Source organism: Polypterus senegalus, chromosome 12 (genome assembly GCF_016835505.1).
Source record: "Polypterus senegalus isolate Bchr_013 chromosome 12, ASM1683550v1, whole genome shotgun sequence".
Taxonomy (NCBI): Eukaryota; Metazoa; Chordata; class Cladistia; order Polypteriformes; family Polypteridae; genus Polypterus; species Polypterus senegalus.
The window spans coordinates 145,286,563-145,312,658 of record NC_053165.1 but is presented as its reverse complement, the minus strand read 5'-3'; the positions used below and the strand labels follow the sequence as shown (position 1 = coordinate 145,312,658).

Genomic DNA, 26,096 nt, shown 5'->3' with positions numbered 1-26,096 from the left:
ATACAGGGTCACGGGGGTCTGCTGGAGCCAATCCCAGCCAACACAGGGCACAAGGCAGGAAACAATCCTGGGCAGGGTGCCAACCCACCACAGGACACACACAAACACACCAAGCACACACCAGGGCCAATTTAGAATCGCCAGTCCACCTAACCTGCATGTCTTTGGATTGTGGGAGGAAACCGGAGTGCCCGGAGGAAACCCACGCAGACACAAGGAGAACATGCAAACTCCACACAGGGAGGACCCGGGATGCGAACCTGGGTCTCCTAACTGCGAGGCAGCAGCGTCACCACTGCGCCACCGTGCCGCCCGTGCTTAATTATTTCTTTATTTATTTCATTGACATCACAATAAGCCCAGAAATGAAAACTGTCACTTTTACTCATCAAAGTTGAGAGGGTGGGCTCTAGCAGATACTGTGCTTTGACTGGTGAATCATCTCCCCAGTGGACATACCTGTATGTGCTTTGCTTGATTTGGGAATCATGTGGCTCAAGTGTGTGCTCATAGATGTGACAGGATTGGAGTACAAGAAAACCTTGGGCAGAATTACAGCGTGGAACAGCCGCCTTTATTCAAGAAACTATGAATTCATCCTTAGGAATCTGCATCTCTGAAATGTGTGCTGTAAATGTGGCACTTGGTGGCTGAAGGTTTATGGTCGTTTTACCAACGAATCGCCAATCAAAAAACAGGACTCGCTAGAGCCCACCATCTCAACTTTGATGAGTGAAAGTGAAAGACAGTTTTCATTTCCGGGCTTATTTCATGTTATTGAGGTGCCACTGAAATATAGAAAGAATGAAAGAAAGATCTGAACCCGAGCGGTGTTTTGTTATTGGACTTCTGTGCTCACCACGGATTGTCCATAACGAACACCATGTTCAAACATAAGGGTGTTCATATGTGCACTTGGCACCAGGACACCCTAGGCCTCAGGTCGATGATCGACTTTGTGGTTGTGTCGTCGGACTTGCGGCCATATGTCTTGGACACTCGGGTGAAGAATGGGGCGGAGCTGTCAACTGATCACCACCTGGTGGTGAGTTGGCTTCGATGGTGGGGCAAGATGCCGGTCAGACCTGGTAGGCCCAAACGTGTTGTGAGGGTCTGCTGGGAACGGCTGGCAGAGTCTCCTGTCAGAAGTAGCTTCAACTCCCACCTCCGCAGAACTTCAACCACGCCCCGAGGGAGGTGGGGACATTGAGTCCAATGGGCCATGTTCCGTGCCTCTATTGTTGAGGCGTCTGACCGGAGCTGTGGCCGCAAGGTGGTCGGTGCCTGTCGCAGCGGCAATCCCCAAACCCGTTGGTGGACACCGCGTGAGGGATGCCGTCAAGCTGAAGAAGGAGTCCTATAGGACTTTTTGTCCTGTGGGTCTCTGGAGGCAGCTGATAGGTACCGCAGGCCAAGCGAACGCGCTTCGGTTGTTGCTGAGGCAAAACCTCGGGCATGGGAGGAGTTTGGAGAGGCCATTGAGAACGACTTTCGTACGGCTTTGATGAGATTCTGGTCCACCGTCCGCGTCTCAGGAGGGGAAGCAGTGCAGTGTCAACACCGTATATGGTGGGGATGGTGCGCTGCTGACCTTGACTCGGGTCGGTGGGGGGAGTACTTCGAAGACCTCCTCAATCCCACTAACATGCCTCCCACGAGGAAGCAGAGCCTGGGGACTCTGAGGTGGGCTCTCCCATCTCTGGGACTGAAGTCACCGAGGTGGTCAAAAACTCCTTGGTGGCAGGGCCCCGGGGTGGATGAGATACCGAGTTCCTTAAGGCTCTGGATGTTGTAGGACTGTCTTGGTTGACACGCCTCTGCAACATCGCATGGACATCGGGACAGTGCCTCTGGATTGGCAGACGGGTGGTGGTCCCCTCTTTAAAAGGGGACCGGAGGGTGTGTTCCAACTATAGAGGGATCACACTCTCAGCCTCCCTGGAAAAGTCTATTCGGGGGTTCTGGAGAGGAGGGTCCGTCGGATAGTCAAACCTCGGATTCAGGAGGAACAGTGTGGTTTTCCCTGGTCGCTGAACAGTGGACCAGCTCTTCACCCTTAGCAGAGTCCTGGAGGGTGCATGGGAGTTTGCCCACCAGTCTACATGTGTTTTGTGGACTTGGAAAAGGCATTGACCGTGTCCCTCGGGAATCCTGTGGGGTGCTCGGGAGTATGGGGTACCGGACCCCTGATAAGAGCTGTTCGGTCTCTGTACAACCGTGTCAGAGCTTGGTCCGCATTGCCGCAGTAAGTCGAGCCCGCTTCCAGTGAGAGTTGGACTCCGCCAGGGCTGCCCTTTGTCACCATTCTGTTCATAACTTTTATGGACAGAATTTCTAGGCGCAGCCAGGGTGTTGAAGGGGTCCGGTTTGGTGGACTCAGGATTGGGTCACTGCTTTTGCAGATGATGTTGTCCTGTTTGCTTCATCAGGCCGTGATCTTCAGCTCTCTGGATCGGTTCGCAGCTGAGTGTGAAGCGGCTGGGATGAGAATCAGCACCTCCAAATCCGAGACCATGGTCCTCAGCCGGAAAAGGGTGGAGTGCCCTCTCAGGGTTGGGGGAGAGATCCTGCCCCAAGTGGAGAAGTTCAAGTATCTCGGGGTCTTGTTCACGAGTGAGGGAAGAATGGAGCGTGAGATCGACAGGCGGATGGTGCGCATCCGCAGTGATGCGGCTCTGCATCGGTCTGTCGTGGTGAAAAGGAGCTGAGCCGTAAGGCAAAGCTCTCAATTTACCAGTCGATCTACACTCCTACCCTCACCTATGGTCATGAGCTATGGGTAGTGACCGAAAGAACGAGATCGCGAATACAAGCGGCTGAAATGAGTTTCCTCCGCAGGGTGTCTGGGCTTTCCCTTAAAGATAGGGTGAGAAGCTCAGTCATCCGGGAGGGGCTCAGAGTAGAGCCGCTGCTCCTCCGCATCGAGAGGAGTCAGATGAGGTGGCTCGGCATCTGATCAGGATGCCTCCTGGACGTCTCCCTGGTGAGGTGTTCCGGGCACGTCCAACCGGGAGGAGGCCCCGGGGAAGACCCAGGACACGCTGGAGGGACTATGTCTCCCGGCTGGCCTGGGAACGCCTTTGGGATTCTCCCGAAGAGCTGGAAGAAGTGGCCGGGAGAGGGAAGTCTGGGCCTCTCTGCTTAAGCTGCTACCCCGCGACCCGACCTCGGATAAGCGGAAGAGGATGGATGGATGGATGGATGAAAGAAAGAATTAAATATATAACTAAATAAACACCAAAAATATATATTCTGTGACACATTTACTTATTTATATTCACAATTCCTGTGGTTGTTACTTACTTTTTGTCAAATTTCAAAGTACTTTTATTAAATTGTTTATTTACATTGGCGGAGTGGTGGCTCTGAGGCTAGGGATCTGCACTGGCAATTGGAAGGTTGCCAGTTTGAATCCCGTAAATGCCAATAGGGACTCTGCTCTGTCGGGCCCTTAAGTAAAGCCCTTAATCTGCAATCGCTGAGCGCTTTGAGTAGTGAGAAAAGCGCTATATAAATGCAAACAATTATTATTACGCGTCACTGAAATAAAATAAATTGTATGATTAAAAAATTTTATATATATATATATATATATATATATATATATATATTTACTCACATTTCATGGTGTTGTGATTATATCCGAGTTTATGCATAGCTTTGGATTACAAAGTCATGACATTACCATAAATTATTATTATTATCATTACTATTATTATTATTATGTATTTTGGCTTCCCATATGTAAAGTGTCATCTACCCATCTATGGCGTCGTTGCGTATTCACTGTGCAGAGTCTAACATTAATGTACAAATTCTGCTTATTGTACGTTGCTTATCACTGAAAAAGACTCCGGTACGATCGATGCACCGGTGAAGTAAACAGCAAGCAGTTTTGTTACGCGCTCGAAGTAACGTCACATGGGCGTCCTCTTCGCAATAAACACTTCAAAGACCAGCATGCATTTCTTCACCACGCAGCCACACGTTACTTGAAAACTCGCGAGATAGTTGACGCGAGTTTATTGTTTATTAAACATCATGTTTCTTAATTTAAAAAACAGTTATCTCTAAGGGTTCGTTTGCAATTTAGAAACATATTAGCGCTACCATTCGTAAAAAAAAAAAAATCCAGAGAATAATTGAATCTACGTTACCTAGCAGATGCGTTTTCTGCGCCCTCTGCCCTCCAATTGGATAGCAGTGGCAATGACGCGCCGCCCAATGAGAACGCGAGTAGCGCTATTTGAATGTGGTGCCGCCAGGTGTTTTACTTGTTTTCAGATTTTTTTGTTTACACGCAGTGCATTTTGTGTGTTTTGTCTTTTTTCCCCTCGGTGACGGCATTGAATTTGGAGGAGAATGACTCTGGCGACCCGTGCCGCTGTAAGTACTTTCACGTTTCTCCGAATTGTGTGTTTTACACCAGCCATCTAGTGCTTGGATCTTCTGGTCAGTTGTCTCTTGTTGTCCCTCGTACCAAACTAAGGGGGTCAGACGGGGATTTTGTAGCTGCTGCTCCTCGCCTGTGGAACTCTTTTCCTCATTACATAAAGGAGTCGTCTACAACTGAACTGTTCAGAACGAGATTAGTGGCTCATTTCTATTCACTTGCATTCTGTGACCTTCTGTAATACTGATGGTTTCCTCATTGTAATCATGTAACTATTTATTTCTGTTCATTTTTATTTTTTTCTATTTGTTCATGTTAATTGTAAGTTTTTTTTTTTTCCTTTATTCTATCATTGTAAAACACCTTGACCACAGCATTCGTATGTTGTTTAAATGTGCTATATAAATTTTGACATTGACATTTCCACCATACTGTGCTGGTGTCGAGTGGCCCAGTGTAGACTAATGGGGAATAGTTGAGGGGTTTTAAAATCCAGTGAAGCCGCTTTGTGCACGTTCACTTTTGAAGCATTCCTTCTCATGTTTGTTTTTTTTTTATAGAAAATAGTCTGCATTACCTCGCCTTTCGTAACAAATCCAGTTCAAGTATCTTTTTAAACGCTTGGATTTTTTTTTTTAAGGAACTAAATAACTGAGATACTGTAACCTTTTCATTGTGTGCGTTTATGCTACGGAGGCGTTTGTATTTGGCGAGTAATGTTGTACCCATGGGTTTCTAGGGGGAGACGCAGTTTAAACAAACCCATTTAGTAGAATCCGCGATTGTGGTTTTACGTAAGTCGAGGAGATTCTAAAGAAAATGGCCTTCGTTTCGTGTTTGTATAATGGTCGGGAACAGATTAACGCTATAAGCATCGCTATTGCCATGTAATGAGTCTATGATGACGACAAACTGATAGTTTTGAAATTTTAGGCCTCGGTGTACTTTGCGGAACCTTGAGTTCCTTCACTGGAGCAAAACTTCAGATGACTGCATTAACAGGGACTATTAATATGAAAGACCTTGAACAAACTGCATAAAATTAAACGGGGACGCTAAGATGATCTTTTTGTTGTTGCCAACACAGGGTGCCAGCCAGCCACCGCAGGGCACACACACACACTATGGACAATGCACCTAACCTACATGTCTTTGTGCTGTGGGAAGGAACCAGTGTGCCCGGAGGAAACCCACTAGTTCTAGATCTCCCAACAGTATTTGTGTACTAAATGAATGTCATTTTCTGTTATCGTGACACAAATTGGATCTTCTTTCATATTGGGCACCCAAAAGGGACATTAATATTAGGAACCCATAGGCAGCTATGCTTCACCCTCACGAACTTTTTAAGGTTAGTATTTGTGGTTGGGGTAGGTCAGTCTAATTTAAACTCCAAAAGTTAAACAACTGGGACGCAATCCCCGGAGCCCAAAACTAGAATGGGTAGGAACTGCCGCCCGTGCTGTCTGTTTTATGACACAAGTACCGGCCGCTCTTCTTGTGTGGTGTTTTTGTTCCATTCGTTGGATTTTTTGTAATTGGCTGTTAAGTCTTTCCAGGTTTCTCTTCTACCGTTTGTAAGATTTAAAACCTCCCTAATGCCATTTTTTTTTTCTATTTCTAACTTTTAAAATGATTCCTAGTGTTAGTACCTTGTCTCTTCATGCTAAGATCAATACTACAAAACCTCCTATGATGTAAAATGCGTAGAGAGGCTAAAGAAACCTTTCTGAGAGTAGGGAAGCTAGTCTTGAATTGGAGTTTATTGCATGACAGCCTCGGCTTGATTCTCTATTACCGTCGTGTGTGTGCGAGAGGGGGGATGTGGACTGCACCGATAGAAAGGGCTGATCGGTTGAAAGCAAGCTTTCTATATACAGCAGGCTTTTTTTATATAAAATCCCTGGTTCAAACTACAAGTAGTTGGGCATAATTTAGGTGTGGTGCGTCTCTGTCAAAGGAATGATTTGATGTAAGAGTTCCTCGCTTACTAATTAAATTTTCATCAGTTGCATTTATACATACATTACAAATTGTAGTGAGATGCCGTGTTCCGATAGCTCAACAAAATATGTAAATATGAAACACCTCCAAGCTAGTATAAGAGCCCTTACTTAAGGCAACAGTAAGATGGGGTTGGATGAACTGTTTTTAGTTCCAGCTTGTGTGCACAAATGAAGTATACTGATTGGTATTTGCTTCATTGTAGGGCAGATTCATCATTCGAGCGTTGGTAAGAGTTGGTCATTTCTGTTGCAGAGCTGGGTTGCCTCATTCTTCTCTCCGTAGGCAGTAACGTGGACTAATTCAGTCAGTATTTCAATGTCTGGATGCCCAATTTTAGTTTTATGGTGGCTTTTTATTTATTTATTTTTTTTTTTAAAACCTTGCTCATTCACAAAAATCTCCAGTCCCCCTTATTGTATCAGATGAAACCTGAATGGTATTCAAATAGTGTCTGAAATAAGTGTAAGCAGGTTCTCCATAGTACCCAAAGTGCCTCCGTACTAGAACTTGCTGTGTCTGGCAACTGCTCATCCAGCTTATTTAAAAGGGACCGAACACTTCACGTTTATGAAGGCAGGCCAGTTCTGAAGGGTACTTTTTTGACTGCTTTTTATGAATATGGGGTCTTCCAGTACATCAAGATCTGACTTTAAAACAAACCAATCTCTCTCCCCTACCCCCTGGATCTTGGACAAATCTGTTTTAAAACTGTTGTGCACATATTTAATGGTCATAAGAGTCCTTTGTAAATTAAGTTAACTAACAAGAGAACATTTTTTTGACAGTAATATGGGATGCCTTTTTGCTCTTAAAACTGAAATCTACAAGTTTAAGAAATTGCTTTATGGTTGTATTCTACTAAGGAACTGTTAAGCTATTTATATCTACACAGTAAAATTGTATTTCAAAGAGCACTCCATCAGTCTTTCCAATCATTTTTTTTCCCCTTCACTGTTAAACACTTAATGTGTCATAATTTGCTAATATGAGCAGGTGATTTTGTCGCATAGCAGTCACACAGACAGAAATGAGGACTAAATCCAAAAGGTAACTTAACCCTGAAATTCAGTTCATTATCTAGCAACACCCATCTAGTTACAAACAAAGCAAAGTAGCTTTGAAACGGATGAATTGATAGCAGCTGTCATTAATGCCGAGGCCTAGCGCAGTATTCACTTTGTCACCGTTTTCAGTCTTTCTTGTGCACATATCACTGAAGGTATCCAGTGGCACAAATCAAGCCAACCCCAGGAATGCCACAAGATCAAACCTCATGTTTGTAAAACTGGTGCCCCAGAAGAAACTGACTGGGAGATGCCAGCCGTGTGTATTCAGGAATCGGTCTTCTGTTAGAAATTTTTATGCTATAATTATGCCATTAATAAGTCCATGAGGTACTGTGTCATCAAATACTTAAGATGTGTGAGAATAAGATTGAACTACACAGGCTTTAAAGGTTGAACTACATGTATTTGTGATTTAACGTACAGTAATGCTTCACTGATTTTTCTGTGTAATAAAAGTATTGTCCATTTTTGCAGATTTCCCAAGTTCCACCTTGCATAAAAACTGATTGAACACTAACAGATGTAACTCCTTCATAACTGGAGACCCACAAGGGGTGTTGTGGTTATTTAAATCTGAAAATTTTTGAATCCACCAGAGCTGTTTCTCTGTACTGGGGACTCCCTATGGCTGCAGGTTTTTGTTCCAACCAACTTCCGTTTTTCATTGGACTCTAAGCGAGTCATTATTTTCCAGTTTGTGTGTTTTGGAGTCAATGTAGAAATTACAAACTAAGTTTGGTAGACTTTTATTAAAATGTAATAAACATTTATATGGAGGATATGTAGGGTTGTGTGGTTTTTTTCAGTATTTTAATCTGATTTGTTCTGCTTTTCCCGGTGTTCTGGTTATTTGATTTACTAATTAGCGGGTCTGACACTGAAGTCCTTGCAGCTTGAATCATCCTGGGTGTCTACGGTGGTTAATTGTCACTATTAGGGTTACATGAAGGGAGTAAACTACATGGGAAAAGGGGAAAATTAATAGGAGCACCACAATAGTTTAAGCATTTATAGCTTTAGAAAAAAAGTATTTCTAAATGTCTTATAAATGTAAAAAACATACTGTTTTTTCTGAATGCAGAATAAGAGTAAAGACCAGCTAATTTAAATGAGATCAGTTCAGTTATTACTGATTGTGAATCTGGTTGGAATGAAAACCTGCAGCCACAGTGGGTCCCCAGGACGGAGTTTGGGAGCCACTGCTCTAGAGAGATGTGCTCTGGTTCTGCCTGTGGTGGTATATAGCAAGGCAGGGTGCCTGTGGTGAAAGTGGGGTTTAGAGCAGGGGTCCTCAATCCCAGTCCTGGAGGGCCGCAGTGGCTGCAGGTTTTTGTTCTGACCTGGTTGCTTAATTAGGAAGCAATTCTTGCCAATAAAGCTATGAAATTAACTCTGCTATGTCAGGTCATTCTCATATCCTAGATTTTCTTTCCCTTTCTATCATGCAAATGATTTGAAGGCTAAAATGGATGAGTAATTCTCAGTCCTTCACTTTTTTCTCTTCATTTTTCTTCCAAGTATTTAAACCCAAGAGTGCAGATAAACACACACAGGTGTAAATGTAAATAAGCTAAATGGAGAAATGCTGCTCTCTCGTCATTTGCATGTTCTTGATGATAAGGAGCAATTAAAATAGCTGTTTAAGACAAAATGAAGCAATAAGGGCTGAAATGAAATCACTAAAGTGAAGCAGAAGTGTTACTTTAGCAATAAGTGCTTTTTATTAAGCAACTGGGTTGGAGCAAAAACCTGCAGCCACTGCGGCTCTCCAGGACCGTGATTGAGGACCCCTGGTTTAGAGTATTAATTGAACTTCCTAAGTGCTGCATTCTAAATCTAGTGGTCCATGTTTGCTTCCAACCGCTCCAAATGAGGACTGGAAGCAGAGTGCTGCTGTCCAAATTAATTTCTTTACTGAGTAGAAGTACATTCCTTGGATGTTTTAAAGCATTTTGGGTGAAAGCAGAGCTGAAGTCGTCTTGCTGCTTTTAGCTTCATCTGAATCCTGTCACCTGCCCCCAGTGAAATGATAAAATGCATCTTCTCCCCTCCAACACCATTACAATTTGCCTATCTCTACTGTATACATCACTTTTTTTTTGTTTTGATAACTTGTAACTGAATTATTACATTTTATCATGTTCATGGAGGTTTTGCTTTTAGTATTGCCTGTTTTGTACCAGCAGTTCTAACTTGAAATTCAATATTTTTTTTTTTTTCTTTTTTGTGATTGCAAACTGAAATGTGTGTGTTGATGTAAAGTTATTTTTCAGAGCTGCAATTTAAACTTGGGTGTGGAGTGATAGCATATTTTAGGATTGCTGCTTGTGTGCTGGAAAACATGTCTGGCATTTGGAAAATGTTCATGCCCCATCAGATTTTGGAGTTGTGTAATATCAATCTGCTTAAGTAGGATTTGTAAAGAATGTTTTATTTATTTAAAGATATGCCTGGTGACCACAAGTACAAGGTTTTGTTTCCTAAATGAGTAATTCAATTTTGATTGTAAATTTTTAACTTGAGGTCTAAGCGTTTCCTGGTGAAGTACATAAAAACTGAAAAGGAGCAGCATGTATATTGAGGCTTTCACCCACCACAGATGTTTAGCTTTAAATGTGAAAAGGCAAAACCTATGAGCACTGCTTGCTGTCTTAGTACTCACTTTCCATGTTAACAAATGGGTGGGATAATATTGATACTGCACACATCCACCCTTTGCTCATGGAGTGTAAATCTGGCCAAGGCTTGGACTTTGTGAATGAAGAAACCACCTGCTATTGGCCTGTTTTGTACGTTGAGGCTTAGAGCTAACCCCTCTGCTGCTTCTCTAGATCTTCATCTGCATTGTTGTAGCTTTTGGCTTGTGATCTGCTGTCTCTGTTAGACTCATGAATAGAACTATTTTTTTTGGGGGTGGGAAACTTAAATCAGCAGATCTGAAACGACTATACCGGTTATGATTCTGAAAAGTTTTTAAAGATCACAAGCCTGGTGTAGTCTATTGGGCACACTGCATTATTTTAAACTTGCAGTACATAAACGAGAGGGCATCATCAGTGTGTGCTTGACTAAGTAGATGTCTGGAGGTCGTGTGGTACACTGGAACTTTTTTTTTTTTTGGTACCAGAAGTAAATGGGAGTTTTTCCAAGTGCTTCACACTCGGTCATTTATTGGGGCTGTCTGAACTCCAAGTGGGTTCCTACCCTTTGGTTACGAAGTTGAATGTTTGTATTGCATCAAACTAAGCAGCAAGGGGACCACCTCCCCCAGAGTCTCTGAATGTGTATATTCACTTCAAGGAGGCCCTTCCATACCTACCACCCAAATGCTCAACCCTCCACAACTGTGTGGCATAGCAGCTGTGAGACCAGGGGAAGGGTTTGGGGATTTGCTCTTTGCCTTGGGACTAGTGCTGGGTATTGGTACTTGTGTCCCAATTTGATGCCTATCTTATCTTGACTGAATTAGTGTGCACTGATATTTGAATGTGTGTGGGGTTTAAAACCATGCGTAAAGAACAACATCAATGTGACACATTTCAGTAACATTTTGATGGGTGTCTACATAGTGACTTCTTAAATGTCATTATATGACTATGTATGTGCTATGAAGAAATTGGTCTGCATCAGTATTTGGACCAAAATATCAGTGCTCTTAACTTTTTCACAGTACTGCACTCATTCAAAATTCACCATAATTTTAACTACATATGAATTGTCACACATTATGGCAGGGCTCCTTGTCTTAATAAAATGCAATGGTGTCTACTTTTATGAAACGTCTCATCTTGCAAATATTTAAGAAACACTTTGATTTTGTTGTTCAATAACCTATTCTTGTGTTATGAATTTCCATGTAGACACCCTTCAACTAAACTGTCATCCAAGTTCATTCCCCTATTGGACATTTTAACTTTTACTAATCCTAAGATTTTAAAGATACAGTGAAGACTAGTGTCTTTCCATAATTCTACCAGTTATATATTCAGTTATCCGCAAGTAGTATTCGCATTAAGCCTCAAATGTGTTCCTCAGACTTAGTGTTTTAAAATGGGCATCTAGAGCTGATGCTTATTGACAGTGGCATTGGATGAATTAAATATAAAAGATAACGAACCAACCTTTGACTGATAACACTGCTATTGACCCATATTGTACAGCTTGTTTAATTCATGTCGACCTGCTTTCCATACATGCTCATTTTGGGATCACCGTCTGGACAGATGAGGTGCCTTTGGAAACTTTTTTCACCATAGTAGTACAGTTAGGCGCATGCTTAAAGTAATTTATTGGACTTGGAAACATACAAACTTGGGATTGAGAAGTCATGCAATGCAACCGTGCACTGGGAATGCTGGAAAGGTTTTTGGAACAATAGCCCGCTATCTTGGCCGCTCTGCATACTGTATGTGCAGTGAGGTTGCTGTGTGACCGGCATCCCGTGTGCTTGCAAGACCTCAGTCAGAATATGGTGCATGGGGTGGGAGCCTGGTGTTGACTTAGCAGAGTTCAGAGGGGTCTGCACCTACATAGGCAAGTGCGAAAGCCCACGTAATGTTGTCTGCGTTTTGCATAGTTAGATGTGTGAACCCAGCTCCGTGTCTGCCCCGTCTCCGTCCTGCAGTGAGGGGTACTCGTAGTAAAGTGCTCAAACCTCACCTCCCCACCCGAAAGATTTAATGAGTGTACTGGGACGTGGACTGGACGTGAAAAACAAAGATAAGCAAAAAATCTAGATGTAGCAATTAAGTAGGAAAGATTCACAAGATTGATCTTGAAACTAAGATTCAATTTTTTTTTTTTTTTTTTTTAATGAAACTGAAAGCTGATCAATCCTAAATTCAAATTGATTCAAACAGTGTGTGTGTGTGTGTGTGTGTGTGTGTGTTTTGTTTTTACAATTCCTGTATATGCAGTGTACATGGACGTGAATGAAGTTTAAATGCTTACCTGATTTGACAATGCAAACCACTTCAAGTAATATGTAAGCCCCAGCCCCTTCAGGACTGCCTTTCCATAATGAGCTTCAGAGTTAACAAGACCACAGAATAACATCAACATGCAGCTTAACAAGGAACCTATAAATCAATTTTGTACAGTTGAATCTAATAAGGATTCTTACAGCAACCTCAAGACCCAGGTAAAAAGTTTTTTGGGACCCTTACTTGCTGGTGGTTTATTTGGCAAACCGCATTGTGCCTAATGAACTAATAAATTGAATTAGTGTTTAAGCTTAGTGCCGCCTTAGTAATGCAGAAATTCAAGCAGCAGTAGTCAATGTCAATTTATATAGCACATTTTAAAACAACATAGGAATGCTGTGGCCAAAGTGCTTTACAATAAAAAGGAAAAAAACGTAAATCACATGAAAAGAACATAAATGAAAAATAGAAGTGAGATTACATAATCACAATCGGTATTACTGAAGGTCATGGAAAGTGAATAGAAATGAGCCTTTAATCTCGTTTTGAACAGTTTAATTGTAGACGACTCCTTTATGTGATGAGGTAAAGAGTTCCACAGGCGAGGAGCCTCAGCTGTAAAAGCCCTGTCTGTCCCTCTTAGTTTTAAACTTGGATCTTCTGGTCAGTTGTCTTGTTGTCCCACGTACTAAGCACTCTAGATGGCTGGTGTAAAGCACACAATTCAGATAAATAGGCAGGAGAAAACCCATGTAAAGATTTAAAAACTAGCAACAAGATTAACTCCGAGAGCACACAGAGGAAGAGTGATGCTGCCTTGAGATGGAGAAGTTAAATTCAGTATCCAGCACCCATGGACCATGAATGGAGTCCTGTGCAGGAGAAGATGGGTCATAGACGACTCGCAGGCATCTGGAATCCAAGCTCTGGGACTTGAGTCGGCATTGTTTAACAACAATACTGGCTCTTCTTCCACGGCTGGTGCGTTTTGCGTCCGCAAGAGGCATTCAGCTCACTGATACAGGTGAACACCGGCGTCCAGGTGAAGTCAGGAGATAAATAAAACCAAGGTGGAGGTTCACAAGTCTCATCAAGTGATGAAAATTGAGAGGAAAGCAAGCAAGAAAATCGCGATCATAGGACAGTGGCCACTGAAAGAAACTAATGCATAAAAACAAGGTTAAAACATAGATTAGTGAGACGAGCAGACGGCCAGCCACACCAGTAAGTGCCCACAAGCCAGGACTGTTTAGACAACTCGGAATACACACGCATCAAAAGAATGAACAACACAACTCGTTCAGTTGTGTGCTACTGCCCCTCCGAATGGATTTTTTTTTTTTCCCCCCCCCTATCTCTTTACTGATCTTGGCTAGTACCGTATTGGCTTTTCTGCTGTAGCTGGACATGGTTTTTTTTGGTTGCATTTTAAATCTTTCAGTAGGAATAAACCTTTTCTTTCGTTTAGTAATTATACTCTAATGTTCAGTCTGTAGTGATATTTCTATTGTGCATATGGCCTTTTGGCCTGTTAATCTGGCGACTCTTCTTATTGATGGGGCAAGAGAACTTTCACCCGATTTTTTTTATGCAGCATTTCTTATTCACAGTTGCCTAACTGGGCTTAGTGGTACAAATTGTTACAAATCTTAGTACCGTTTTCCTGTAGACTCGTAAACTGATTTCATATATCAAGTAATTCAAAAGTGAAACGTGTGCGCTCCATATGGTTTGTCTATTTTTGATGTTCATCTAGTTTGTGTGTATGTGTAATGTATATAAAAAAAACACATTTGTTCTAGGTGATTTTCGTCCTCCTGCTTTTCAGGTTTATTTTTTATTTGTGCATATTTGACTTGTACTAAAGCTCTATAGAAGTAAGTGCCTTTTCTATTCCGTAGAATGTCCGGGATGTTGAAAACATGGTGGCTCCAAAGTTGAAGTCTCAAGGAGAAATGAAAAGAGCTGTATTGGGTGAACTCTCCAACTGTGCTGGTGTCAAAGGAGGGCTGGTGAAGGTCAGTATGCCAGCATAGTAGGCTTTCCTTTCGCTTGTGCCCAATTTTTAACTTGCATGACTGACGTTAACCTTTTTTTCTTTTCCTCCCACTCTTAGAAAACGGAGAGCTTTAAAGCATCTGTCGTGAAGGGACCTCCTGTGGCAGCAACAACCAAGCCCACAGTAAATATAACTGTAAGGCAGAGGGCGGCTGCAACAAAAAATATTGTCCCAGTAAGTTGAGTCCTCTCCTTGCCATTACTGAAGACCCTCTGTCCAATCTGACAGATCGTAAGCAAGTAAAGCAGTACCTTTTTTTTTTTTTTTCCCCCCCCCATGATCTTTTCATTAGTGTTGTTGGGAGGGGGATTCTATTAGCTAGTTGGTGTTAAAATATGAACTGGGGGTGTGTGGTCTCTTCTCTCCCCTTCCCCAAAAACTTATCAAAGCTGACGACTTGTTTTGGAACTTTTCTTGTATCTTTAAGGCTGCCTATCCTAAAAGGCAAGGAAAGTCTCAACTAAGTTGTCAAGTGTCCATATGAAATTTTTAGGCACAAGTATTCCTTGCTGGGGTATCAGTTCTATGCCTTGATATTTTTAACATAACTGCTTTTGGTAACAGTGTTTCATGTATTGCAGACATCGACAAAAAACCCTGAGAAAGAGCTCTGCCAGGCTTTCTCATGTGCTTTGCTGAATGTGCATGACATTGATGTCAATGATGCAGAAAACCCTCAGCTTTGTTCTGAGTATGTGAAGGATATCTACCAGTATTTAAGGCAACTTGAGGTACAGCTTTTCGCTAATGTTGCATTATTAACAAAACCTCAAGTCTGTATTTTATTTATTTTTTTTAATCTCTCGTCTCTCCTTTAAAGCTGCAGCAGTCTGTTCGCCCAAGGTTTCTTGAGGGTCAGGAAATCAATGAACGTATGCGAGCAATTTTGCTGGACTGGCTGATTCAGGTCCATTCGAGGTTTCAGCTTCTGCAGGAAACCCTCTACCTGACAGTTTCTATACTGGATCGGTTTCTGCAGGTTGGTTTTCACTTCAGCCTTCCCTGAAGTGGCACAGACCGCCATGTTGTTTTAACTCTCTTGTATTGATGTTTTGTCTTACCAGAGTCAGCCAGTCTCTCGTAAGAGGCTGCAATTGGTTGGTGTGACTGCTATGTTCATTGCATCGAAGTATGAAGAAATCTATCCCCCAGGAGTCGGAGACTTTGTATACATTACTGATGACACCTTCTCTAAAGCTCAAGTATATGAAATGGAAATCTTGATCCTCCAAGTTCTAAACTATGAATTGGGTCGCCCTCTTCCACCACACTTTCTCAGACGGGCCTCAAAGGCTGGCAATGTAAGAACTTATTTTGGGAGACTTCCACAACGTGTGTGTCCTCTTACTCCTATCAAAATATGAATGATTCAATAAATCCTTGCCGTCTTTCCATTTTCTCTGTACCCCACTTTTCATGTCTTCTGAATTAACTGCAAAGCCTGCTGTTTTTTTATAGCAGTATATTTGTAGCTTTTATTGTTTATGCTCCATTTAGATCCCCTTTTCCCCTTCTAGTCTGGCTTTCAGTTTTGTATAGTTTAAAGATTAGTGGCGCTGTAATGTATGCATCCATCTTTCTTGATTTGTTTAACACCAAAGTGTCCTTTACATGTGCCTGCTGTGAGTGGAGTTTTTAATGCAAAGGAGACTGGAGACCATAGGAAACGCTTGTAGGGTCAAATTATCGCAAATCTGGTGTATAAAATTATAAATCTCTGTAATTTAGGTGGTAGTCGGTGTCACGCTAAAGTTGTACAGAAATATGCTTAGCTGAGCTGTGGAAATTGACTTTTTTATATTAACCCTATTTGGTAATTCCATTGCTTTGTCGTAAATGTGACCTGTAAAACAATGTTTGCATCTGTAATGAGAGAAATTAACAAAGCAGTTTTTGTCCTCATAATTATATATATATATATATATATATATAAAATATGCGATTCTAAATCCCAGAGTCCATCCTATCCACTAATCCTCTTCCCACTGCAAATATGAGAGCTTTCCTGTACGTGCAATCGTTAAATGTACAAAAATTGAAGTTCAAATTTTACAGTTCAAACTGGTTCCAAGGCAGGGTTCAAAAATAGTCCCTTGAACAAAGGGCCTCCATTTCCAAAGGTTCTTTCCAACTGGGAATATGAAAATTTGATCCTTAATTATCCCTATACCTTCTTGGTGCCCTAATTTGTGAGAGAGACACTAGCATTTCCTGGAAGGCAACATTCATGTGGGGTGTTTTTTAAAATCTCTGGTTAGCCTATAAATGCAACTGCCATTTTATGACCATGTCCAGTGATTTGGGCCCCTGGTGGAGAAACCCAAATACTTCAAAAGTTGTCGTGCCACGTTACACAGAGTTGGGTCTTTCATGGGTGTGTCATCTGCAGTAGATTTCAACATGCAAGAAAGTCTTCAATCAAACTGGATGTTTCCTCTAAGTTAAGGCTGGTGTTTACTGTGTCCTCTGGTGTTGCATTAGCTCAAGTTTTATAAATTTTAAGCCTTGTTTAATTTGTGTCTTGAGTCAAGTGAAGTTGTACAACTTTTTTTTTTTTAATTTTAAGGCGGATTCCAAAAAGCATACCCTTGCCAAATACCTCATGGAACTTACTTTGCTGGATTATGAGATGGCCCATTATCATCCATCTGAAATTGCAGCTGCTGGGTTGTGTTTGTCCCAAAAACTTCTGGATGGTAGCACATGGGTAAGTGCATTTGTGACACGTTTTGGTTCTGCCGTCTCTTTGGGACACTTGGCAAAATCTCTAATTTTTTGTAATTCCTTGACCTGTATGTGTTGTCAGTTTTCCTCCTAATTTTTCCATTGCACAGAAGCTGCATTGCTCCTCATTTGGGTACATTTGGATTAGGGGGCGGTGGAATTTACAATTTGCCTAGTACAGGCTAACTTTCATGATATTTATAAGGCGGCAAATGGGTTTATGTTGGTGTGAGTGGACATTTTGTGCTGGCCTGGTTTAGCTAGTAATGCTTTTGTTGATCTTCCCTTACAGTCACCAGTGCAGGTGTGCTATACCAGCTATTCCGCTGAGCATCTAGAGCCCATTATACAGCACATGGCCAAAAATGTGGTCAAAGTAAATGAAGGCCTCACAAAATATGTGGTAAGCAGAAGTGTTTATACTTGAAGACAATGTAACCAAAGTCTAATGAATGGTCGCTGTGGACCTTTTTGTAGATTTGTGTGCTAGTGGCAGTTTAGGGTGAGATTTTAAAGATGTCCGCTTGAGAATGGCAAGTAGAAATTGTTGCTTGATTGACTTTAAATGTCAGTTTATTTTCAGACTGCCATTTTTGGTGGTCTGTATGTCTTTCCTACATTTATTACATGTAGAGGTGGTACACTTTCTGGGCAGTACTGACCACAAATTTTTAACTTGATCCTTGCACTGCTTACTGTGGATCAACGAGCCCACACCCACCTAACCTATAAATGAGTCCTACCTTTAAAGTAAGATTTAACTAAGGGCACATTTTTGGAATTTGGTATACAATATTAATTTTATATGCAGTGAGAATGTCTGGGGCACTTGCAAGCCCCCAATTAACCACTTTTATGTAAAAAAAAAAGTCCTTTCACTCCTGGGGAGGAGGCTGTTGTAATTGTTCAGTATGTATTTACTCGAGGGCGGGTGGGGCTAATATTCCAGGTCTATCTTATCCACTTGGTCTGTGCCAGTTCTGTGGCGTTTTTAAGAACATGCATTGGTTCTTTCAGGCTGTGAAGAACAAATACTCGAGCAGCAAACTCCTGAAGATCAGCACAATCCAAGAGCTCAAATCAACTTTTATCAAGGAACTTGCTGCACCTCTCCTGAAAAGGAATTAATTCCACGTTAGCCCAGTTCCTGAATGCACTTTCTGTACAGACTTTTAAATTCTCATGGGCAATGGTTTTTCTGATGTAAATAGACTTTTAAAGTTTTTATGTTCAGTTTTATCCTTTTGTAAAATAAACTTGAGTACCACTTTTCTCCCCTCCCAGAGCTGGTTTTTCCCCAAACCCTCTTTAAATTTCAAATGTCTCCAATGAAAGTTTCTGGTAAACGTAGCAAAGCAGTGCCGTTCTGGAGTAATCCTGCAGCGCTCCTGGACGTTTTTCGCAAGACGAAAGGAAGAGACGTCAGACTTCACAGTTGAGATCGGCCTTTTAAAGCCCCGTCCTCTTGGGTGTGGTGCACGCTATACCATGGAAGCTTTTTCCGTTGTCACGCCTGAAAGATTTGCATGACAAAACAGAATTCGATACAAACAATGGGGATGCGTGAAACATTTGTCGCATTACAAAAATGGGACGCAATTAAACCATCGCGTGTGACAAAATTGAACCTCCTGTTAATGCACACCAGCCGTGTCAAAACAAAACGTGTGCCAGAAAATTGTAGGACCTTCTAGTAGTCTTAGACAGCACCAGTAGGAATACTTGTATGGATGGCTTGCCCACGTGTACAGGTGCCATGACCCAATTAGTAGCTAATTCAGACTTTGCTCTCAGGCTGTGCCAGTTACTCCTGCACTGAAGACCAAGAGCATCAGACATTCGTAGAGGTTTCGAAAACACTAAAGACCAAATTCGAGGGGATGAGGGATGAAGACTGTTTCAGCCGTATCAATAAACGGATAACTCGGAGTGTTTCAAAAGGAAATGCAGAGAATGGAAGGAGAAGGAATGAAAGGATCTCAGCAGATAACATAAAGCAACACAATGTTAAAGTTCAGTAGGTGACTTTTGGGTGGACTTCTTGTCCCATATCCAAAAAAAATTTGCCCACCAATCCATTTCACACGAGTGTAAAGGCTTTCACTGAATGGGTTTGACTTTTTACATTAAACGTACGTTTGAGTCAGGTTATCAAGAAGAGTGAAATGTGTCGCCATTTTACCTGGATAGCAATTCCAGGAGATCTTGGAGGACCGGTTTCAGTGCTTGGTTTAAACGGGACAACCAATGACTTTAGGGTTTGCTTTGAACGTCTCGGGTATAATTTGAAAAAGTGTCTCTTGTTTGTTTCTAAAAGTTTTTTGGGGGCTGAATTCCCCATCACGAAACATTTTTTGTATTTCACACTATAACTAAACATCTATTTTTTATTGTAATGATACTTTGTTTGAATTTTTAATATTTCAGAATCCGGAAATCTATTTTTAAAGCAAGCACTTTAACATCTTTTAACTACTTTCAGGATCATTGGTTTGTGTGGAAACTTGAAATTTCTGCGTGCATCTTACTGGGTCCGCAGTCAGGATACACACAATTCCCAGATTTTCTCTGGAAAGGACAACTGAGCCAAGAATTGATATTTGGGTTCTGAAGGAATGGTCAGCTTGGTGGATCTAACTGAAGTGCTCTTACCATCGCTTCATATTTAGTTTGTTACAATGAAGCGGTCTGTCAAAGTCCCACCAGTAGACGGACCCTGTTTAAATTATTTCTGACAAATGTTGGCAGGTTTGTCTGATGCTAAATTTAAAGAGGGTAGTTTTACTGGACATGAAAGTAGAAAACATTTTGGTTTTTTTTTTTTTTTTTTTTTTGGTGCCAGAATCATAAATTCAAATGGGTGACATGCTTGGGCATTAAGGGTGGCAGCATGGGCTGAACAATCTCTTTTGCTCCACGGCTTAACTCTTCTGTATGACATTTGTTGTATTAAATGAAAACTAGGATATTTGTGAACTCCTTCAGAGTAATGCTCTGTCAGTGGTGGAGCTCTTTTTTGAAAAGACTATTTTAAAAAAGAAATATCATTTGAGACAGTCAGACACTGTTGTGGACTGCCAGGAGCCCTTCTCAGATGGGACACCACATGGATGGAATGACCAAGGGGGAAGAAGAGTTCTGGGCATTTTTACTTTTCTCAGGAGTGCTAGAGGGCAGCCCCCTGGGTTGCTGTGGCATGACAGATTCTCACAGGGCCTGCTGGGTGTTGGAGTTTTCTGCAGTGCTGTTGGATGCCACCAGTGGGAGCTGCAGGGCTTTCACCACCCCAGGAAAAACTGCAGTCCTCGCTAATGAGACGCCAGAAGCACTCCCAGGTGCAGCATAAAGGGAGCTGCCTGCCTTCGTGTCAGGAGGGGGAAAGATGAAGGTTACTGCCGGAAGTGAAGGATAAAGAGGGGCAAAATGGGCCGAGTGCTGTACTACTAATACTGGGTGGCTTATGGGAACAGTTGGGGAAGTGTTTCCACTTTTATTTGTAAGTGTGATGTCCTGCAGCTTGTGTCTGGTGTCTGTCTGTGTCCGGTTTGGGTGGCTGGAGCGCCCCCTGCAGGCCACAGCAGTCCTTTTTAATTCCTTACCTTGGTGCTGTGACTCCAGTGGCTGTTCATTTTATTCTTTTAAAATCCTCAGATTATTGTGCTGAACTTGTCAAAGAAAATCCAAACTAAACCTCACACGAAGCATTTACCCTGATGTGCCTCAGAAATATCTTCTCAGTAGTGAATAATTTATTGTTTTATTAATATATTTGCATTTCTTTTGGTGATATTCATGTGACACGACTTTGAATGTTACCACAGAAGTGACTGTTTTGTTGTTGGTGTTTGGCCGTGTGGCTCTGCTGCTGTTATGGTGGTGATCCTCTCTTGGGGTCCCCAGTGTGGCACAGAGTTTCTTGTTTAGGTCTTCAGATCAAAGTTGATGTAACTGATCTACTTTCACACTCCCCTTTCTTCAGTGTGTCTTCCAGTTGCAAGATGATTTTTTGGTGATTGGCCACACTTTCCATTCTTGATTTGCCTTTTGAAGGTGGTGGTGGCTGCTGTTCTTGCACAGACTCATTTCTCTGCAGCTCCCTATGGTACCAGAAAATAAATGTCTTTGGATCCTTCAGTTAATGTTATCAGATCTCCAATCCATACAATTTTTGTACGTTCCTCTAGCCCTATAAAAGCACCCACCCAGCTGTCTGTCCTGTTTGTCGTTAACAGTGTAGCCCATTCTCCATCAGGTATAATGTCTCTTCTCTCCTCCACTGTCCAACACTTGTTTTCTAATGACTCCTTGTCCCTGCTTTCCTCCACAGTGTGGTGTTGTCTGTTAGCCTTGTCTTTAATGGAGACTGCCTTTCACTTTTCTGTCAACTCCCAGCACGGTTGCTTACACTGCAGTCCACCCTTTCTATATTGGCCTTCTCTGAATTGTGTGGACACAGCTGTGGGCATCTTCAGGGGCTGCGTGCTGAAAGTGGAGGAGCTGCTTAACAGTTATAAACCGTGTGAGGAGTGGGCAGAGAAGGTGGCTGAGCAGAAGCAGCGGGGTGTCTGTCTTGCTGAGTAGGCTAACAAAAAGCCAGTGAATTGCAACTCCCTTTTTGAGTAATTAAAAATATTGCTGTAAATCAAGTGGGCTGCAACTTACTGCTCCACCATATTTCAAAATTTGAGACCATGCACAGGCACACAGAGCCATGACCTTATCTAGGCTGCTGGGAGATTTGATGTCCTTCACTGATGAACCAAGTGAATACATTTAAGAGGTGGGCCAGGGCGGAGTAGTGGCTTTGAGGCTAGGGATTTACACTGGCACTCACTCAGAAGGTTACCAGTTCAAATCCTGTAAATGCCAAAAGTGACTCTACTGCATTGGAGGCCCTTAGCCTGCAACTGCTCTGGCCTGGGTGTGACGCTCATCTGCATGTAGGCCCTCCAACCTGCAGGGGAAAACTTGGGGGTCGGGAGCAGAATTGGCACTCCAGCCATCATTAAAAAAAAAAATAACCTCACACTGTTCAATTCCAGCACTGGCACGGTGGCGCAGTGGGTAGCGCTGCTGTCTCGCAGTAAGGAGACCTGGGTTTGCTTCCCGGGTTCTCCCCGTGTCTGTATGGGTTTCCACCCAGAGTTCAAAGAGATGCAGGTTAGGTGCTTTGGCGAACCTAAATTCTCCCTAGTGTGTGCCCTGTGGCAGACTGGCACTCTGCCCACCATGTTGGCTGGGATTGGCACCCCTGTAGTTCAGATATAGCAGGTTGGATACTGACTGACTGAACTAGTGTGGTGCCACCTGTCGCATGGCTGCCCCTCGGGTCCTAATCTGGGATCCTGAGTCAATGCGCTGTATCAGGGCCTACACTATCCACACCATGGCACATGCTTTTTTCTGCCCACCACAGTTGTATACAGTGGTCACCCGAGTTACTGTACCTGTTAGCTCTCGTTATTCTCTTCTGATTGCTCTCAGCAGTCACAGAGATACTCAAAGCAGCCCATTAAGCACCAACAATCGTGCCATGGTCAAAGCCACAGAGTTCACATGAAACACTAGAATGGGGAAAAAATGTGAACATTAACTGAAGCTCCAGACCTGTAACTGCAGGGTTTGTATGTGTCATCCTGCTGCTGCCACATGATTGGCCGATTATATAATCACATGGACCAGCATGAGGCGTTTATTGTCATGCTGTTTGGTTTTAGAATTTAAATGACACCGATTTTTGAAAGCAGTCCTACGCACCCCATTAAAACATTTAGTGGCCAGGACTGCTCTTCTGATCCCTGCATCGCTTATGACATTAGTGGCGGAGAGGCCAGCTTAGGCCAGTAGCAGTAGCAGCTTCCACTGGTGTGCCAGTACAACTTGCCAGCTTGTGGGGCATTTTACTGCTGCTTTCTACAGAGCCTGCTGCCATGAGTGTGCCAAACAAATTAAAACTAAAAGCTCACTCACATCACCCCACTCCTTAACTGCAGTGGGCCACACGTCCACAAGCAGGGTCTCTGCCAGTCGTGTATTTAACATAAACACCTGTTCAACCAACTGTGCAGAGGCAGCAGGGCAGCTTTGTGGGCTAATGTGACCTTCCCCCCCCAGCACTTTGTCACTATGCTTGTGTAGTTTTTAAATAAATAAAGAAGGACCCAAATCTGCACAGAACCCGCCGAGGACGCACAGATATGAGGCAGCACTCACACGAGGTGCCCAGTCAAACTAACCTGCAAGACTATGGGGTGGGCTTCACAAAAGTTGGAGAGAACGACCTATAATGACTAAGACCAGGTACCATCTTGAATCTAAACCTTACCCCCATGCCACCCAGATGACAATCTACCTGAAATTCCAGGAACAAAATGAATTGCCTTTATAAAAGACCCCCAAGTGCACACCTCCAAATATAACCCAACCTGGTGGGTGGGCCCTCCTCCGCGCTGCTTGTAAAAGGTCTGCTCAGCACTCCGTATCCAAATCAGGTCCACGATCCTATGCCATGTTTTATATGGCAGCTCTGGGTTTCTTGTCAAAATCGTTTATTTCTGATAAGAACGCCAACAGCTCTTGATGAACAAAGCACCCTGACTGCATATGTAATTGTTCAAAAAGCTGCTATACAAGTACCAGGTTTATTTAAAGCAATATATCATACAACAACAAAAAAAAAAAAATACCAAGAATAGCAAGTAGAGTGCAATATGGCAGGTTGACACAGCGACGGCTACTAAACCTGCTACATCCACACGTATGGACCAGCCATATCAACATCGACTGAGGGCCGTCGCCTGGGCCGCACCTCGATACGGTTTATTAGCGCAGTGGGCGCCTGCTGCCTTCATTCTATTCGATGGCAGCTACTTCTTCAAGGGTCGTTGTGTGTGCTATACAAGGGAGCTTCACTTAGCCTAACCAAATTATTTAATGAAAACAGACAAACAAAACAAACTCATCCCAGTATTTCAGATTATAGCAAAGTGCCAAAGTGTCAACTTGGAACAACAGATAGGCAGCAGTTTGAAGTGCTAAAATAAAAAAATAAATACAAAAGAACATGGTTTAAGACCCTAAAAGCTTTGGTTTTTGTTCTGCTACTGTGAACAAGCATTCCCCTCTAGTGTAACAGGATAAAGAAAAATAATACTATAAAATGAACATAAAATGATTCCTTAGGATTCAAAGATCCAGCCGAGTGTGTAATGTAGGACTTTGGGAGCACGCTACATTAGGGATAGTTGGGTGGTCAGCATGGCGGATACTGGGGGTGTTATCAGGACATTTCAGAGGTTCCAAGCTGTAAGCGGCGTTCACGCCGTTACCTGCAGACACGTCCAGAATGTCACTCTGTGAGCGGAGACCCCTGTGAACGGGTTAGCATTTGGAGGACCGCAGTACTCATACTGGCCAGAATGACGGCAAATCATGAAGCTCCAGCTGGACTGGCAAACCGCAATAAATGGTGTCGGATGCGAACTGTAGCAGCAACTTTCTGAAGGAAAAGGAAACGTCAGATGATCATTACATTAACATTAGAAGGCCCCTCTTCTCAATAAATTAAGGCACCTGTCTACCGGTACATTTCATTAAAAACAATCTTCCTGCATTCTATGTACTTTGTAAGAACTATGCGGAAGAAATAAAACCTGCCATAAATATAATAAATAGTTTGTTCAGTGCTTCACAATTGTCGTGTAACTTTCACAAGTACGAGTGGAAAAGACTTTGGCTCTGTCCACAACGCCACAGTCTGCCAAGCCTACGATGGCACAGGGGTCACGACCCCTCAACTGTCCAATTCCTCCTTGGCGTATCGTCTGAAGTTCCTTCATTTGGAGTTGATGCAGCAGCAAGAAGGCCGTTTAGATCTTTGTGACATAGTTGTTAGGAAATAAACCTTGTTTTCCACGCAGCCTTCCCGTCCACCATCCAGAGGCATCTTAAGACAAAAAAAAAAAATAAATAAAGGAAAGAAAGAAGTTTGGTTTGTTTGTTTGTTTTTTGGTATTCCTATCAGCTCTTTAAACAGCTGGTCAAGCTACTTTACCTCTTTAAAGGTTCACTGAGGAAATTACCAATGGCGTTTATCCACCCCTTAGACTTCATGCCTGCTTAATCTAAGCGTTACGGTGGGCAGAAGCAGCCCACGCTCACCCGTGGCACCTGACGTGATCCGGCCAGAACACACACAAGGCAAAGCGAATCTCTGTGAGGTGGCATTGCTGCTCTGAAGCTATTCAGATTCACTCTTGTATCAGAAATGGAAAAATCCAACATCTTCTGTCTGCTTGGTCCTTCACTGTTACGCTTTCTGTTGTTCACTGTTCTCTTGTGAGGAAAGTAAAATGTTTCATTTGTTTATAACCTTGGCTCTGAGGCGAAGGATCTACGCTGGTATCCCGAAGGTTGCCGGTTCGAATCCCCGTCACTGCCAAAAGAGATCCTACTCTGCTGGGCCCTGGACCTTCAGTTGCTCCAGGGGCGCTGTACAATGGCTGACCCTGCACTCTGACCCCAAGGGGTATGCAAAAACGAACAAATTCCTAATACAAGATATTGTATAAGGCGAAACAAAGAACAAAAACCTTGCTGCCAAAGAAAGTATTGGCATGACTACTGCATGGTTCTCGTTTCACGAGGCTTTGTTATGAACATGTTTGCCTACTTGACATCAGCATGACACGGTTGGTGGAGTTCTCATTCCCACAACTCTATAAAGCTTATTTATGCCAAGTGACCTTTTATGTAACTTGTATGCTCGATTTACCTCATTTTTGAATTGAATTTAAGTTGACACGAGGAGGTGAGATCCGTAGGATAACAGATGACATTGTGTGCCGAAGCCACTTCACTAAGGAGTATTTAAAAAGTGGACCTTGGCCCCGCGTTTAGTCTACTGTGAGCAGAGCTGGAGGACG

At 42.8% G+C, this 26,096-nt stretch overlaps 2 protein-coding genes across 3 annotated transcripts in view; one reads left to right on the top strand and one right to left on the bottom strand.

Moving 5' to 3' along the window:
* The first annotated feature begins 4,229 nt into the window (after window positions 1-4,229).
* ccnb2 (cyclin B2) lies at window positions 4,230-18,449 on the top strand. The gene is made up of 9 exons (XM_039773730.1): window positions 4,230-4,386; window positions 14,291-14,407; window positions 14,506-14,622; window positions 15,030-15,179; window positions 15,269-15,427; window positions 15,513-15,749; window positions 17,015-17,155; window positions 17,465-17,575; window positions 18,190-18,449. The coding sequence occupies exons 1-9, from the start codon at window positions 4,363-4,365 to the stop codon at window positions 18,298-18,300; spliced, it is 1,167 nt and encodes a 388-aa protein (XP_039629664.1). The 5' UTR covers window positions 4,230-4,362; the 3' UTR covers window positions 18,301-18,449.
* Window positions 18,450-23,778: 5,329 nt separating this feature from the next.
* The window catches only part of myo1ea (myosin IEa), a 139,968-nt gene continuing 137,650 nt past the window's right edge, over window positions 23,779-26,096 (bottom strand). For both annotated transcript variants that reach the window (XM_039773727.1, XM_039773729.1), the window contains one exon: window positions 23,779-25,117. In XM_039773727.1, the coding sequence (XP_039629661.1) occupies window positions 25,041-25,117 (77 nt within the window). In that variant the 3' untranslated portion in view covers window positions 23,779-25,040. The remainder of the gene's footprint in view (window positions 25,118-26,096) is intronic.

What these genes read in the sequence shown, in the direction of transcription:
- ccnb2 (XM_039773730.1), top strand. Translation starts at nt 4,363, where the DNA reads ATGACTCTGGCGACCCGTGCCGCT. An exon ending in CTCTGGCGACCCGTGCCGCT is followed by an intron (nt 4,387 to 14,290) that starts GTAAGTACTTTC and finishes TCTATTCCGTAG; the next exon opens with AATGTCCGGGATGTTGAAAA. An exon ending in GGGCCTCAAAGGCTGGCAAT is followed by an intron (nt 15,750 to 17,014) that starts GTAAGAACTTAT and finishes TTTAATTTTAAG; the next exon opens with GCGGATTCCAAAAAGCATAC.